Source organism: Buteo buteo, chromosome 16 (assembly GCF_964188355.1).
Source record: "Buteo buteo chromosome 16, bButBut1.hap1.1, whole genome shotgun sequence".
Lineage (NCBI taxonomy): Eukaryota > Metazoa > Chordata > Aves > Accipitriformes > Accipitridae > Buteo > Buteo buteo.
In genome coordinates, this window is record NC_134186.1 from 16,979,420 (window position 1) to 16,993,324 (window position 13,905).

Genomic DNA, 13,905 nt, shown 5'->3' on the forward strand with positions numbered 1-13,905 from the left:
TTCTACTACATGTGTTCTGGTTTCATGGTTAATAGGATAATGCATAGTTAATGTATCTTTAGTATACAGTCCATTTAATGCTTCACAGATCATTCACAGTTAATCATTGACAACTGCAAGAACAAACAGGTGAGCTGAGGTTCTAAACTAAGGGGAAAAAGGGGAAAAGGGGAAAAAAAGAGTTCAGTGTAGTTTTGACTCTGTTCAGCTAAAACCAGATGAATTTATCTGCTCTAGGTAGCAGTGTGATGAAGTAAAAGAGAACTGATCCATTTAGAAAGACATTAGACATGTAATGAACACTACAGAGAAAATCCTAAATCTCTAATTTATGAGGCTACAACTGCAGTACCAGCACATGAGCTTTCCTCTGAAGGCTTTAGCGGGACTTTTGTGGAAGCTGGATCTGAAATTGACAGGTGGATTTCAGCATGCAAAGAAAGATCTTTTACATGATTAGCAACAAATAAGTCCTTAAATATATCCTTTAGCATGAATAAAAATCAAAACTGTGTCATCAGAAAAATATCTCAGATCTGGGACATTTTCTTACTGATGCACATAATGAGAAAAGTGAAGAAATTATGAAGGTGATCAATGGATAAATGAAGAAGGCAAAACTTAACTGAGCATGAGAAGCAACAAAAGTATTTCCACATGAAAAGGGCACTCAGTTGAGCTTGCAAGCAATAGATATATCAATGGAAAAAATGTTTTAATTCAGCTGTTCTTTTTGAATGAATGCTGCAGCTGAAAATGTGCTTGGACGCAAAAGGCAACCATCTCAGTTAAAGCCATGTCAGATTATTAACCGCAAAACAAGCTACAAAGACATTTCCACACAAGGAATATCATAGGGTCATGAACACAAAGAACGTCGTACTGCCAAAGGAGCTGGTCTTTGTATTAATACTTAGTTTTTAATATATCATATTTAAGTGGCCTCAAATGAAATGAGAGATCTCAGAGAGCTTAGTATCATACAAAAAGATGGAAAGGAACATTCCATCCCTGCAATTTTTAGTCTTAAGTAAGAAAGAGAGCCAAAAAATGAGAGTAGAAGCAATTCATGTACATTCATCTGACCTTTGCAGCAGAATCCAGAAATTCCATCAGAGTGCGCTGCCCAGTGTTTTGATAACTATTCTACATAAAATGCTTTCAAAAAGGAAAAATAAATAAGATCTGAGTCTTTGAGGAGAAATATTTGTCAGATGGTGATAACTGTGCAAATGAGAAAACAGACAATCTTTTAGCCAAGGTGCTAGACCAAGAGATTGCCTTGATGCAGATGTAACAGAGCAATGAGACAGCACCAGCAAACACATTGTAAAACATGTCACTGTTTTGGAGTTCACAGATGTTGGGTTTGATCTTTCAGTTGCTTTCCCTCATATTGGGCTGATACTGAAAAGCCGGTCGAAGAAACTCTCTAAGACTCGTTTTGGAGTTTTGGAAAGCAGGCATTCTTTCTTGCAGTGCTGGATGCACGGGGGATAGTTCCACCTAGCGTGCATACCACAGCTTTAGCACTAACAGGTTATATAGAATAACTAATTGCATATTAATCAGATTAGTATACATATACATAAAAATAATTGCAACTGATTATCTTAGTACTGCCTACATCCGATCATGCACAATGAAGGATCTATTTGAGTCAAAGGGCTGCTTTTGCGACCACTGACCCATTTGAAGTTCTTGCTGGCTGTCCTTGAAGTCTTTATTCTTGTCCCTGTTCTTTGATCTTGAAGCTTAACTCAGCTTCAGTCACATGTGGTCAGTTTCAACATTGTTCTCATCTAGCGTACAGGAACATCTAGTCATAAGAGCAAAGAACTGCAAAACTTATGAGTAACTACCTCTACTAGTTAATTCCTTGGCTATACTTTTGTCTATTGTTTCAATCATAGTGTTAGGATAAGATTTCTAATAATTATTTACCAAATCTCACTTTTACAGTCACCTAGCAGCAAACCAGTTTCCACGGCTGGTACAAAATATTAAAACCATCAAAATATTTAGACATACCATACAGAATGTATGGAAATATGCTATCAGGGCCATGCAAATCCTTCAGCTGTGATTCACTCTAAAGGCAAGCATTAATCAGTTGACATCAGGTGGAAAGGCATAGAGAAAATTAGAAAGGAACACAGTTGTGAACTACCACACATATATCATCATCTGCAGTGTAAAGGGTTACTAAGGTTTGCTAGCTCAGTGCTTAAGCCACAGTAAGCACTGCAGCAGAGACTTCCATGCAAGGATTTAGCAATAGCCTTGATAGTACGCAACTTCCCTTTCTGCTTACAACATGCCAGCATGGCTTCCAATAGGATGGCCTGAACCACCTAGAAATAGTCCTCATTAATCAGTGTGTTACCCATAATGCAGCTCAGTCCCAGACTGCCTTGTAGTAAAGGGTCCTTTCTTACTGTTATCCTGTGGTCCAAGCTTGGTAGCTATCTAGCCAAGTGCAAAAATTCAGAATACAAATGTTGACAAAGTCCTCTATAGCTATTGAAATGCTGTTGCCTCTATTCTGTCCTCTAACCATGTGGGAAAAAAGGGTTAAAGAAATTTATTGCAGTCCAGCAAAAGTGTATCCAAAAGCTTCTGTATCTCTGGCCTACTGTAAAGTGATGGTGTCTGTGAAATGGCACATTAACAGATATTGGTTTTAAAATGCACCTATATTTATCTCATGGTGTTAATTTATAAAAGCCATACCTCAAAATCTCAAACAGCTAAGTGAAAATCTCCAAGACACACCATTTCTGAAGTTCTCTTGAGTCTTTAAGAGCTGGAAATACTGGATTTGTCTATAACCCTAACACAGTTTTTTATTACTTCAAAGGGCAACATCCTCACACAATTTTTCAGTTATCTACTTCATTAAGTGGGTGTTTAATCAGACACTTGTTTTAATGTTTTTTATGCAGGAATGCATTTCTAAGGAGAAATCTCTTCAAGTTTTTCAGGTTTCAGCTTTGTATCTGTTCAGCATTCATTTTTCATTTTTTCACCTCTTATTTATCTAATACCACATTTAGAGCTAAACATTTTGAGTTCAAGGAAAAAAAATATTAATATAACAGTAATTATCATGAGGTCTTTAATACAAGTGAAGCCAAAGAAGACAACTTGACAGGTAAAGACAAGATAATAACATTACAAGACCATTCTAAAACAAAGTCAGAAATGTAAGAGGAATTTCTTCTCCTTAGAGGTCAGCTTATTATTTTGGGGGAAAGAAGGGATGCTGGGTTTGAGGGCGGGGTTGCTTGTTTGTTTGTTTGTTTGTTTTCTGGTGAGCAGTAGCTTTCCTGACATGTGCAATGCTATTTATTCGCTCAATGGCATTTCACGTATTGTCCAGGATAGTTCACTCTGGAGACCATTCTGTGTTAGTGTCCTGTGAACTGTTTTCTTTCTCCCTTTCTTTAAATGCAAGACATTTTTCTCTAGTAAGAAGTGTATTATGTGGTATAATATTCTAAGCTTGATGAGTTGGTCTAGCTATTCCTTGTTTTACAACACTGGCAAACAGGAGTCATCATCTAGTGCATACCAAACAAGAAAATAATGTCTCAGTTAGTAATTTCAAAGGGAGAACCTGATGCTGCAAAAATTTCTCTTCTGGTGGAATTCTATTTGATACATAAACAACCCATGAAACCCCAGCTGAAAAAGTGCCTTCCTTTTGTCTCCAGACTGAGTCTGGAATTCATCTCACATGATCTGAACTAATAGTTAGATGTTGAGGTGTTTAGACATCTCCTCCAAACAAATCATCAGCACTTTTTTTCCATAGCCATGGGGAAAAAAAGGCAGTTCCATGGCATTATGTATACTCTCTGCCTTGGGCAGTCATCCTCAAAGAGAAAGAATTGCCCACTTCTTTCTGTGGTCTGCAGAAAGTACCTGAATTACTAGTCTGGGCTATACTTACAGAATTGAACTTCAAAACAGATGAGAATTCTCCCCTAGAATAAAGCGCATGATAGATTTCTTGTCCAGATATTCTAAACCAGATACATTCCACAAAGTTTGTGTCCTTTTAAGGATGAAACACTCATGTAAATGATTGGCTGTGCTTCAAGGTATTTAGTCACTTCCCTGTTTATCCATCCCTAAATATGGGCTAAACTTTTGACATCACTAATTTGTAAGAATTGCTGCTCTGAAAAAAAGTGTGGCCTTTTTAATAACTAAGTAGTACAAAAGTAAAGAGCTGTGACAAAGGGCATTGTATCTTGCTTTGGAAGTGGGAGCAAGCATGTGTAAACAAACACGTTACTTAATGTACAAAGCATACTCCTTAAATATTCATGTTTATCACAAAATTTTACAATTCATTTACCCTTAGCTTCATATTTTGAGATTTTATTTATTTTATGTGTTAGATCTCTACAGTTCTAATTCTAGGAAGAATCTTGAAACCTGGGGGTTAGCTCTGGCTCTTCTTTACTGCAGTGCAGGCACACTGACTTACCATAGCTTCAAAGAAGTCTTCCCTAGATGATTTGGGCCCATTCCATAATTATTCTTTTGATGCAAGTGAAACATGGCTGTTTCTGGATCTTTTTCAATATATCTTCTTGACTTACCAGAAACTTTGCCTTACCTGATGAGCATACATAATGGACATATCTTGTTAGGTATATCCTTCCAGAACTACTCAAAAAGAAGATTTTTACATTATGTGGTATTAAAAAAAAAAAATCAGACTAAATTTTTATATACACCAAAATCAGTAAGTTCCTTTGAAGATACGTGTGCATTGTTAGGTCACATTCTAAAGGCTGTGGAGGACATGGACAAAAGCTAGAAAAAGACAGTGGTAATATCCAGAAAGCTTGAAGAAAAGGGTACAAGCAATGTACCTTTCAATTAGACATCTGTGACACAGTTGATCACAACAGTGATAGAAAAGATACTGTGTAAGGCACACCTCCTTCTTCATGCCATTTAAGTCTTTTGATCCCTTTTAAATTTCCCGCTAAAGCAAATTAGCAGTGTTACCTACTACACTTTTTTTGTGCTGGTTTCCCATAGGTTCCATTGGGTTCTAGGCACACTTGAATTAATAAAACAAAAAGTCACTGCTTGGCTGTTGAAAAGAGAAAAATCTTTGATCTTGCAGTGTTTTCGTCTGCAGGTCTAACGGTTTTCTTTTATTACTTTGATTCAGTGATTATTTGACAGGGGACTGACCAATTCATAAACTCTTTGCAAGTCTACTTGTAAAAGTACCAATACCTGGAAGCAGACTATTATACAGATGTTTTCTCAAATTTTCTGGAGAATATGCTGGTTCTTCCCCCTTTTGTGGGAACAATAAACATTTCTTTTTGTTCTAGGTGACCTAGAGTACATTTCTTTAACAAGCTATTTTTGTTACTTAATTTCTCAGCTAAAACCTTATCAGTTTAATAATTAGCAGGACCAGACCTTGGAATTTAACTCTCTTCTATTCAGATAACTAGCAATTATACAAATAACACTCCCAAGAAGAAGAAATTTGTCACAGCTAGAGAAAGAGAAACTCAGACCCAAGAGCAAACTAGAAAGTAGAGATAAGGATTTCTGCAAAGCTTGTAAGTATCTAAAATAGATGACCCTATGTTTTCCTTGTTCCTGGTTCTTTAGCCTGTCAAGGGCTGAAACGATTCACCCACCTCCCCACCAGTTAAGCACTTCCAACTCAAATGTACATATTCACTCTAGAGCTATCTTTCAATGCTCAATGCCATCTTCCCTCCATCCCCTTAAAAATGAGAACACTAGTGAATAATTTGCAGTGTCTAGAGTGTTACTTTAAATACATTAAATCTAATATAAATTTACACTGAAAATCAAAGCAGATTTCTCAAAATACAAAAGCCAATGTTATTTTGACTGTTCATTGCTGTTATTTAAAAGGAGATGGTCAACATACATATTGGGAACAAGCCATATGAGATACCAGAATGTCTTGTGCTAAGGCAACATGACACCCTACAGACCAAGTCCCATCATTTGGATACTAACAGGGAACCTTAAAAATAGGTGAGACATCCATTTACCAAGACATTATCTTATCCCTTGTAGATACAAGTATTATTTTAAATAGAACAGGTCAGACAAGTTACATTCCACATAAGTGATTCATGTACCAAACACACAATGAACTGGGAAAAAAATTTATTCTATGAATGAAACATCTGGGCCCCAAATATCTGTAAACAGTTCAAACTAAAGGTGAAATTTGAACACATTGTCCAAAGTCACTGGAATGTAAATCAAAGTTACAAAGAATCCTGCAGTTCACTGCACGTTTGTCTAACATTTCTAATCTCGTACAAAATCTAAAATGTTCAGAAAAATATAAATGAAACTACAATATTTCTGATAAGCATAACATTCCGTTTCCAGAATGATTAAGCTAATATCTAACCTACATGCAGTCTCTACAGGTCAATGAGTCCACATATATGAATTGACATGTAAATGTATTACACATACTGTCTAGCTCACTCTACTAACTCTATATGTATATATACAGGGAGTCCAAAGATTGATCCACCAAAATGCATGTTTTAATGAAAATCTTTTGACACAAAATGTTTTGTTTCATACTACATTGAAATCAAACATGTTTATTCTGGCTTAAACTGTTCCTCTTTTTTTGGTTTAAAAACTGAGAAGTCACTTTCAAAGCAAACATTTGTAATCCAGAATTCATTCAGAAGTAACGAGAAAATAATATTTCAGTATTTTTAATGACTTTTTATTTCAAAGTTAATTAAGAGGAAAGGAAGAGTTATGTTTATTTTCTCATAAACTTTAGCATATACAAAAATAAAGTGCACAACTTTAGGTGAGAGATTCAGACCTAGCAAAAATGGTTTCAATGACACTTAGGTGATAACAGGTCTGAACTGGCTTTTTCAAGATATATTTTTCTACTGCAAATATGAGATCCACCTAAATGTATTTTGTTTCTGTAATGCAAACAGCCACATTCATAATATGAACAAATGTAAATGGACAATATGGGCCTAGAGTTATGGCCACACATTTACAGATTGAGAGTATCTGTAGTAAAATCAATTGATGTGGATTCACATTATTGTATCTAAGAGAAAATTAGACTCATTCATTGCTACTGGCCTGCTCACTGAATATTTGATTGACCTGTTAGAAATGGTTTGAAAGCATTATGGGTCATAATGGAATTTTCTTAATAGCTACTTCAGTTCACTTTAGATGTATGGACCTTTTTTTAAAATGAGATTTTAAGTTTACCTATTACGAGATAAACCCTACCCCATCTAAAAACTCCTATCTCTGGTGTCAGTTGCAGTTGACAGAATGAGGTTTGGTACAGCACACTCACAACAGAATTTGATATGTGTACTATTAGGGATTATCACACTATCAGCTTGATAGCAACGGGATCTTATTGAGTTCATTTTTTATGAGATTTATGAGTTCATTGTTTATACCAAGACTGCTGATGTTACTATTTAAAGCATCCATGGTTCATTCATACATGTATTTCTGCTTAGTGAGGAAAGTGTTAAAGTCCATCACTTGTATAACATTTTTAAAGCTGTACGGTACCATACCTCTTAACAATCTCGGAGGTTTAAGGAGCTGTCTCAAAGTTAGCAAACAAAGCAGAATTCATCTCTGCTCTTACTAGAAAATTACATCTGTGAAACATCTGATTCAATGCTTATCTTTGAGTAGTTGCTTATGACAGAGGTCATTGTATGTTTTCTGTTTTAAAACTTCAGTCAAGATAGAGCTCATAGTTAAATGAAGAGATCACAAGGAAGAAATGTTAAGACAGATATTTCTTAACCCATATACTCAAAGGGAGAAGAAAGTAGCCACTATGTATCACTGCTTGAAGCAGGACAGTTTCCTCAGACACAGAAAATGTGGAAGACAATCACAGCTTAGCAATTTCCTGGTGCCTTTCATCTAAACACCACATAATACTAAATAAACATTAATGAATTAAGCTGCTTAGCATATCTACAAAGTAAGTACAATAAAGAAGAAATGTGTTTACTTTTTTGGCAGATTTCCTAGTACCCTAAAGTTGCTGATCATAAAATGATCCAGAGCGATAGATGCAAGCCATCAAGGAAAAAAATACATGTACTTTCATAATCTACAGAGTGCTTTGTGAGTAGCTGGGGGGAAAAACACTCTCAAGATATTGCTGGTTGAGTAATTTTAAATTTATATAGTTTCTTAATGAAAAGAAAGTGGTAAATTTTAAGAGGAATATTCATGAAAAAAAAAATCTATTTTTAAATCAACTCTATTCTTTATGTTGTTATCCAGTGGTAAAATCTCCTTTGTCAACTCCAAGAGCTCCTGAACATCCCATTTCACAGTTTGAGAAATACAGGACTAGTTAGAAAAATGGAAAAATGGAAATTCAAGTTACAATTAATTTGTATGTTCTGATTATTTAGTGCATGCATGGGCAACTTTTCACAAAAGTAGTAGCTTGAATATTAAAAACACGTCTGGACATGCTCACTTCTACAGCGTAAGAATGTCCTCTAACATCATTCCAAGTCAGTATTTGAAAATTTTCTGAAAAAAATTCTCTGTTAATCCATTAAAAAATAATAACATTGAAGAACTGGACTCAGACTGTAACATCCCTTTCATTTCAAAGTATATACTTCTAGCTTTAAGGATTATTTTACTTCTAATGGAGCAAATGCATGAGACTAAAGCATTTCATAAAAAAACTGCAAAATGTTCTAACTGTAGAAAAATATCAGCGATAAAACATTATTAGAAGCATTTAACATCAGAGCACCAAATTCTTGGCTTTGTCACCTTGATTCAACTATATTAAACAAGGCAACGTTTTGTTAGATTGCAGGGATAAGGTCTGTTGATGTGTCTTGGCAGGAAAAGAAACTAAAAAATGACCTTTGCAAACCACTGAAACAAGTTTGCTCATTCTGTTTCTTTCCTCCTACAAACCACATATTCATGGTTTTAAAATAAATAAATCATAAATAACAATAGGACTAAAACTAAATAAAATTGTATATGTATTATCTTATTGTATACCTATCACTGTTTATTTTTCAAAGGTTTTTGGCTCACATTTATACAAAGCTCTCTTCCATATTTGTGCATAGCAGAAAGGAATCCACAAGTCTGGGCTTTACTAGCTGCTGAAAATCTGAATCTTCGAGTCCTTCAGGACTCATAACTGCTAGTCTCCGTAGGGCTGCCTAGAAAAACAAAACAACACAATTGTAATACTGTTAAGGTTTGACAAAGTCTTCGTTGCAGAATCCATTATAACTATCGCTAAATAATAGCCAAGACTCAAAACTGAACTGTGCAGGTCTATGGACTCTTCTACCTGGCTAATGTCTCATTACTGTCTTCATCTGTCAGATGAATCTCCCCTGAAATGCAGCTATGAAATGACAATTCTTTTGGGGCACATTACTTTTAGACCTGAGCAGCAGGGACGGTGTGGTGTTAAAGAACACAGAAGTGAGACTCAGAGCACTTTGATGGTAAACCTATCTCTGATCTGCTGCACACCTCACACTGCCTCTTTGTATCTCAACTCTCCTCTCAGCTTTTGTCTTATTTATGAGATCTATAAGCCATCTGATTTGGAAAACATGTGCTACTGAAGTTTTATGCAATGCCCATAACAGAAATCTTCTAGATACTAGTGCAGTAGAAAGAAACTGTACATTTCAAACCATTTGGGAACAAATAGAACTGCCAGTTGTTCCAATTACAGGGCTGCACAATACAAATTGCATTGATGTTACTATTATCTTCACAAATTCTTCCTTTCTAAGAAGTTACCTGTTTTTCTCGCTGGAGAAAAATATACAACAATTACATACCTTCTAGCAACCTGACACAACAGATGCAACTGGAAAGCAGGCTGGCTTTCCTCAAGAACAAAAATTGTCTTCTGTTAGTAAGGTCTGATAGTTGTGATCAGCTTATTTCTGTGCTGTTTTTCAATGCAGCACTAACACAAGAGTTAATCGCCTGCTTCAAAATATACAAAAAGTAATCAACCAAGCTAAAAATACCAAACAGTACAAGCCCTCAGACTTTATTGATTATACACATCAGAGCCTGAAGCCGCTTATGTCTCAAGGACAATTTTTTTGCCACATGTTTATCAGAAAGTGTCATCAGACAGTTACTAAAATATCAGGAGAAGCAGAATTGCTAAGACAGACAGGCAGGTAACGTACATCTCAAGCGATAGGCATGAATTCAAGGAATGTGCAGCAACAACTTCAGTGAGACAGAAAGATCACAGTCTGGTTTGCTGCCATCACTCCGTGGACTCTGCTCTAGCTGTACAAGATTAACAAGCCTTCTTGGCATATATGAAGAACAACCACAGCATTTCTTATGCTCACATTCATACTCTTCATCCTGAATGAGTACTGCTTAAACGAACAAAACTTCTCACGTGCTGGTACAGAACTAGCTGTTAATCAAAGCTTCAATAACCAAGTTTTACTTTTACATTTAAAATAACATTAATACTAAAAAGCACTGTCAAACAGTTTACTTCAGTCTTCATTCATCAAAACCTATCTCCTAACCCTCGATCACCCATGTCCCCAGCACTTTCCTCTCACAGAACGCTAGGTGAAATTACTCAACTCCAACAGTTGACTGGGGCTCACAGTCCATGCAGTGCAGGGCCAGCAGCTGGGATTTTTCTCCTAAGCAGAGAAAGCGTTAACCTTCTCTTGGCCACTCCTTGGCTGGACACTATATTGTCTTGGAGACCCAAATATCAAAAAACGGATTGTAGTGAAAGCAAGAAATCTCCTTTTCTCTCTTTGACCACTTTACATAAATTTTTCCATATATTTGTGTGTGTGCAGATAAAGGGCTGCTACCCCTGTGATTCAATGCTCATTTCAGCAAACTTAGCATCATCAGAGAATGGAATTTAAGAATTACTGAAACCTTAAATTCTGAAGTGTTCCAGAGAAATTTTTGAGTGCTCAATAATGTTAAGATGAAGCCATTTTTCCTTATGTGCTTACATCTTCAGTCAGAGGATAAATAATTGACACTGTACAGGATTATGCTTAAGGGGAAAAGCAGGAGACCCTGGCATGAATTTAAAACATTCCTGCAATAGTTATGCATTTTGAAATCTAAAGGGCTCTTTTTTCTGCATTTTTCAGGATAAGCATGAAAGAAAGATTAAAATGTACCTACCAGACATGCCACTAAAACAGAATCACTGTTATTTCTTTCAGTTGGGGATCTGCAAAGTTTAATTAGGCGAGGAATACCTGAGTGCACAAAAGAGTATCAGGAGAAATAATTTAGAAAAACAAATTCCTTATTTTGAAATGGGGTCTTTTTTTAAATGTTTTGTATTTATTTTCCTTAGTAGATATGATCTCTAATGCAAAGATGATATGCAAATACTTAAGGGACTGTCCATGAAGCTATGCAGTTCAGAGCAGTCACAATTAATAGTTGTAAAGCATAAACAAACAAATGCATTGTTTTTACCCACTATTGCTGTTTCAGAGTGGAAACTGTGACCTCCATTTCTTCCCTATCAATCTTCCCACATGCCCTTAAAAAAATCCTGCCAAAAGAACATGTCCCTTCCTGTTAGATTCATCACAGCTGAATCTGCAGGGGTCCAAGTTTTCTGTCCAGACAGATCCTGCACAAGGGTTTACATAAAGGAATGGAGGAGGCAGCACTGTCAGTTGGCAGAGTCTGCCACAGCTATGTGTTGAGTGGACGCTGCACCTCAGGTTCCTCTGGGAAATGAGCCAGAGGTTCATTTAGTACAACCTCCTCAGTCACTCACTCTGGACAGACTATATAGGGAACCTATTTCATAAAGTGTACCAAGTGAGGCTAAAAATTAAAAAGAACTTCTCCATGACTGGCAGTTCCCCCCTCTTTTTCAGTCTGCTATTAAGCTAGTGATACATCCTTACAGCTGAGTTTTACGGCTGCATCTGCCACTTCAGGATCTCGGCTGAGTCGTGCCAGCGTAACTGCAGATTTCTGTTGGACTCGCTCACAAGCAGCAACTTCTGCTGAGTTTCCTGAAGATGATCTTTCAAAGAGCATTTCCATTAAAAGTTGAACACCTGGAAGGATGTAAGAGCCATTGTCATCCTCTCTCCAGCAAAACACCCAGTCCAAAAAAGGAAAGGGAAAAAGCAAGCTTGGTAAATACAGACCAATCGCTGCCCAAATAGGGCATGAAGAATGCATAAATGTAGACTGCAATTTGGCCATCAGCATTCAGGCACATCTGATCTCTGCATAAGTTTGTCTTTGCTAGGAAGCTACAGAACTTCTGGAACTAGAAAATGCACTAACTCTTCCCTTCTTTAACTTCTTGACTCCTCTACAAGTTAGTATTTTAGATTTCACAAATTTATTTCAGTCAAACTAAATCCAATTCTTTATTTGCTTCTAAACTAACCTGAAGGTAAATCACTAACCTAAAAATCTGTAGTGACATATTTCAGGTCTCTACATGAATTTTTGCTTTGAATTAAAGGAAAGTAAAACTTGTTTTCAGTTTGTGTATTTTTAAGCAAGCCTTTAAAAGTTCCCATCTCAAACTGTTTAAGGGTATTTTAGAAAGGGCAATCCTTTAATGAGGGAAATGATGAAATCCTGCCTCTTGAAGTTTACTGTGCGACTAACTTCACTTCAGAAGAGACAATGTCATCCATGTTGAAATGGTTTCATTAACTTATTGTTGCCTGTAGGAGTTGATATTCTTATTGTAGCAGCACAAAAACAGATGAGACTGTACTGATTTATATTTTCTAGATTATTTTAAATGTAAGGACAATTATGTGCTATTAGACTCCATATGCTATTAGTCATTCAGATTACTTCAGGTAGCATCAGAGGATTTTAACTGTTAGAACATTTGCATAAATAATTAAGAGAATTAGCATCAGAATCATGCAGCTAGATAATAATCAATCAACATACAAAAAAGTCAAAGTTGAGAAGACAACATATCTAACTTCCCCAGGATTCAAAGACCCTTCTCAATTTGTGAATCTGGCTTCTGACCAGGATCTGATTATTACAACATTAGGCAGACACAAAAAGCCTTTACACACAAGATGAGTGTCAACCCTTCTCAAAAGCCTGGGGGCAAATGGTTCTGTGTGACCTTGCATTATGAAGTGCATTCACAAACTTTACTTCATGACATTGTGTGTGACAATCCACATATACATCTCCACCTACTGCAGTATCTAGCATGAGTTAGGCTTAGTTGGCTTAGCTGTTAGTATAATTTCATGAACTCCAATCAAGTTTCTGCTGTAGTAGAAATAGAAGAAATATGATCATACACCTGTCCCAAACAACAAAACAGGTTTTGTTGTGCTCCAGGAAATAGAGAGCCAAACTACATAACCTATCTGTTAATCATAAAGGAGTGCAAAAGCTTCCAGGGCATATCTGGACTGTGAGTGGTAACAACAGTGAATCAGAAAACAGCACGAGTCAAGCAGACAAATCACCAACAGGGTATTTGCTACTCAATCCTGTAAGTACAGACACCTAGGAAATGGGAAATCTCCTGGGAAATGTCAGGGTCTTACCAAGAGTTTCTGGAAAAGACTCTGGGTAGGGGAGCCCCATGTGCCTGCACCAAGAGCTCCAGGACCACCTCTCCAACCTCCAGGAACACAGGGAGCTTGGACCAGGCGCATGGCAGGAACCACCACGTGGGCCTGACCGACCTCTCTCTGTGACTGTCCCATCTGTCCCAGGCAACAAGGAGGTCATAGAAGAAACAACCATGCTAACCTGCCTTGCTCCTCCCTCTCACTTCACTGTCTTCTGCATGGGACAGGGAAG

At 36.7% G+C, this 13,905-nt stretch overlaps 1 protein-coding gene across 1 annotated transcript in view; it reads right to left on the minus strand.

Annotated features, from left to right (window-relative positions):
* Positions 1 to 6,183: 6,183 nt before the first annotated feature.
* INSC (INSC spindle orientation adaptor protein) overlaps positions 6,184 to 13,905 on the minus strand; it is a 143,091-nt gene continuing 135,369 nt past the window's right edge. The window contains exons 12-14 of the mRNA XM_075048012.1: positions 12,003 to 12,158; positions 11,257 to 11,333; positions 6,184 to 9,263 (exon numbers count right to left, since the gene is read on the minus strand). Of these exons, the coding sequence (XP_074904113.1) occupies positions 9,135 to 9,263; positions 11,257 to 11,333; positions 12,003 to 12,158 (362 nt within the window). The 3' untranslated portion in view covers positions 6,184 to 9,134. The remainder of the gene's footprint in view (positions 9,264 to 11,256; positions 11,334 to 12,002; positions 12,159 to 13,905) is intronic.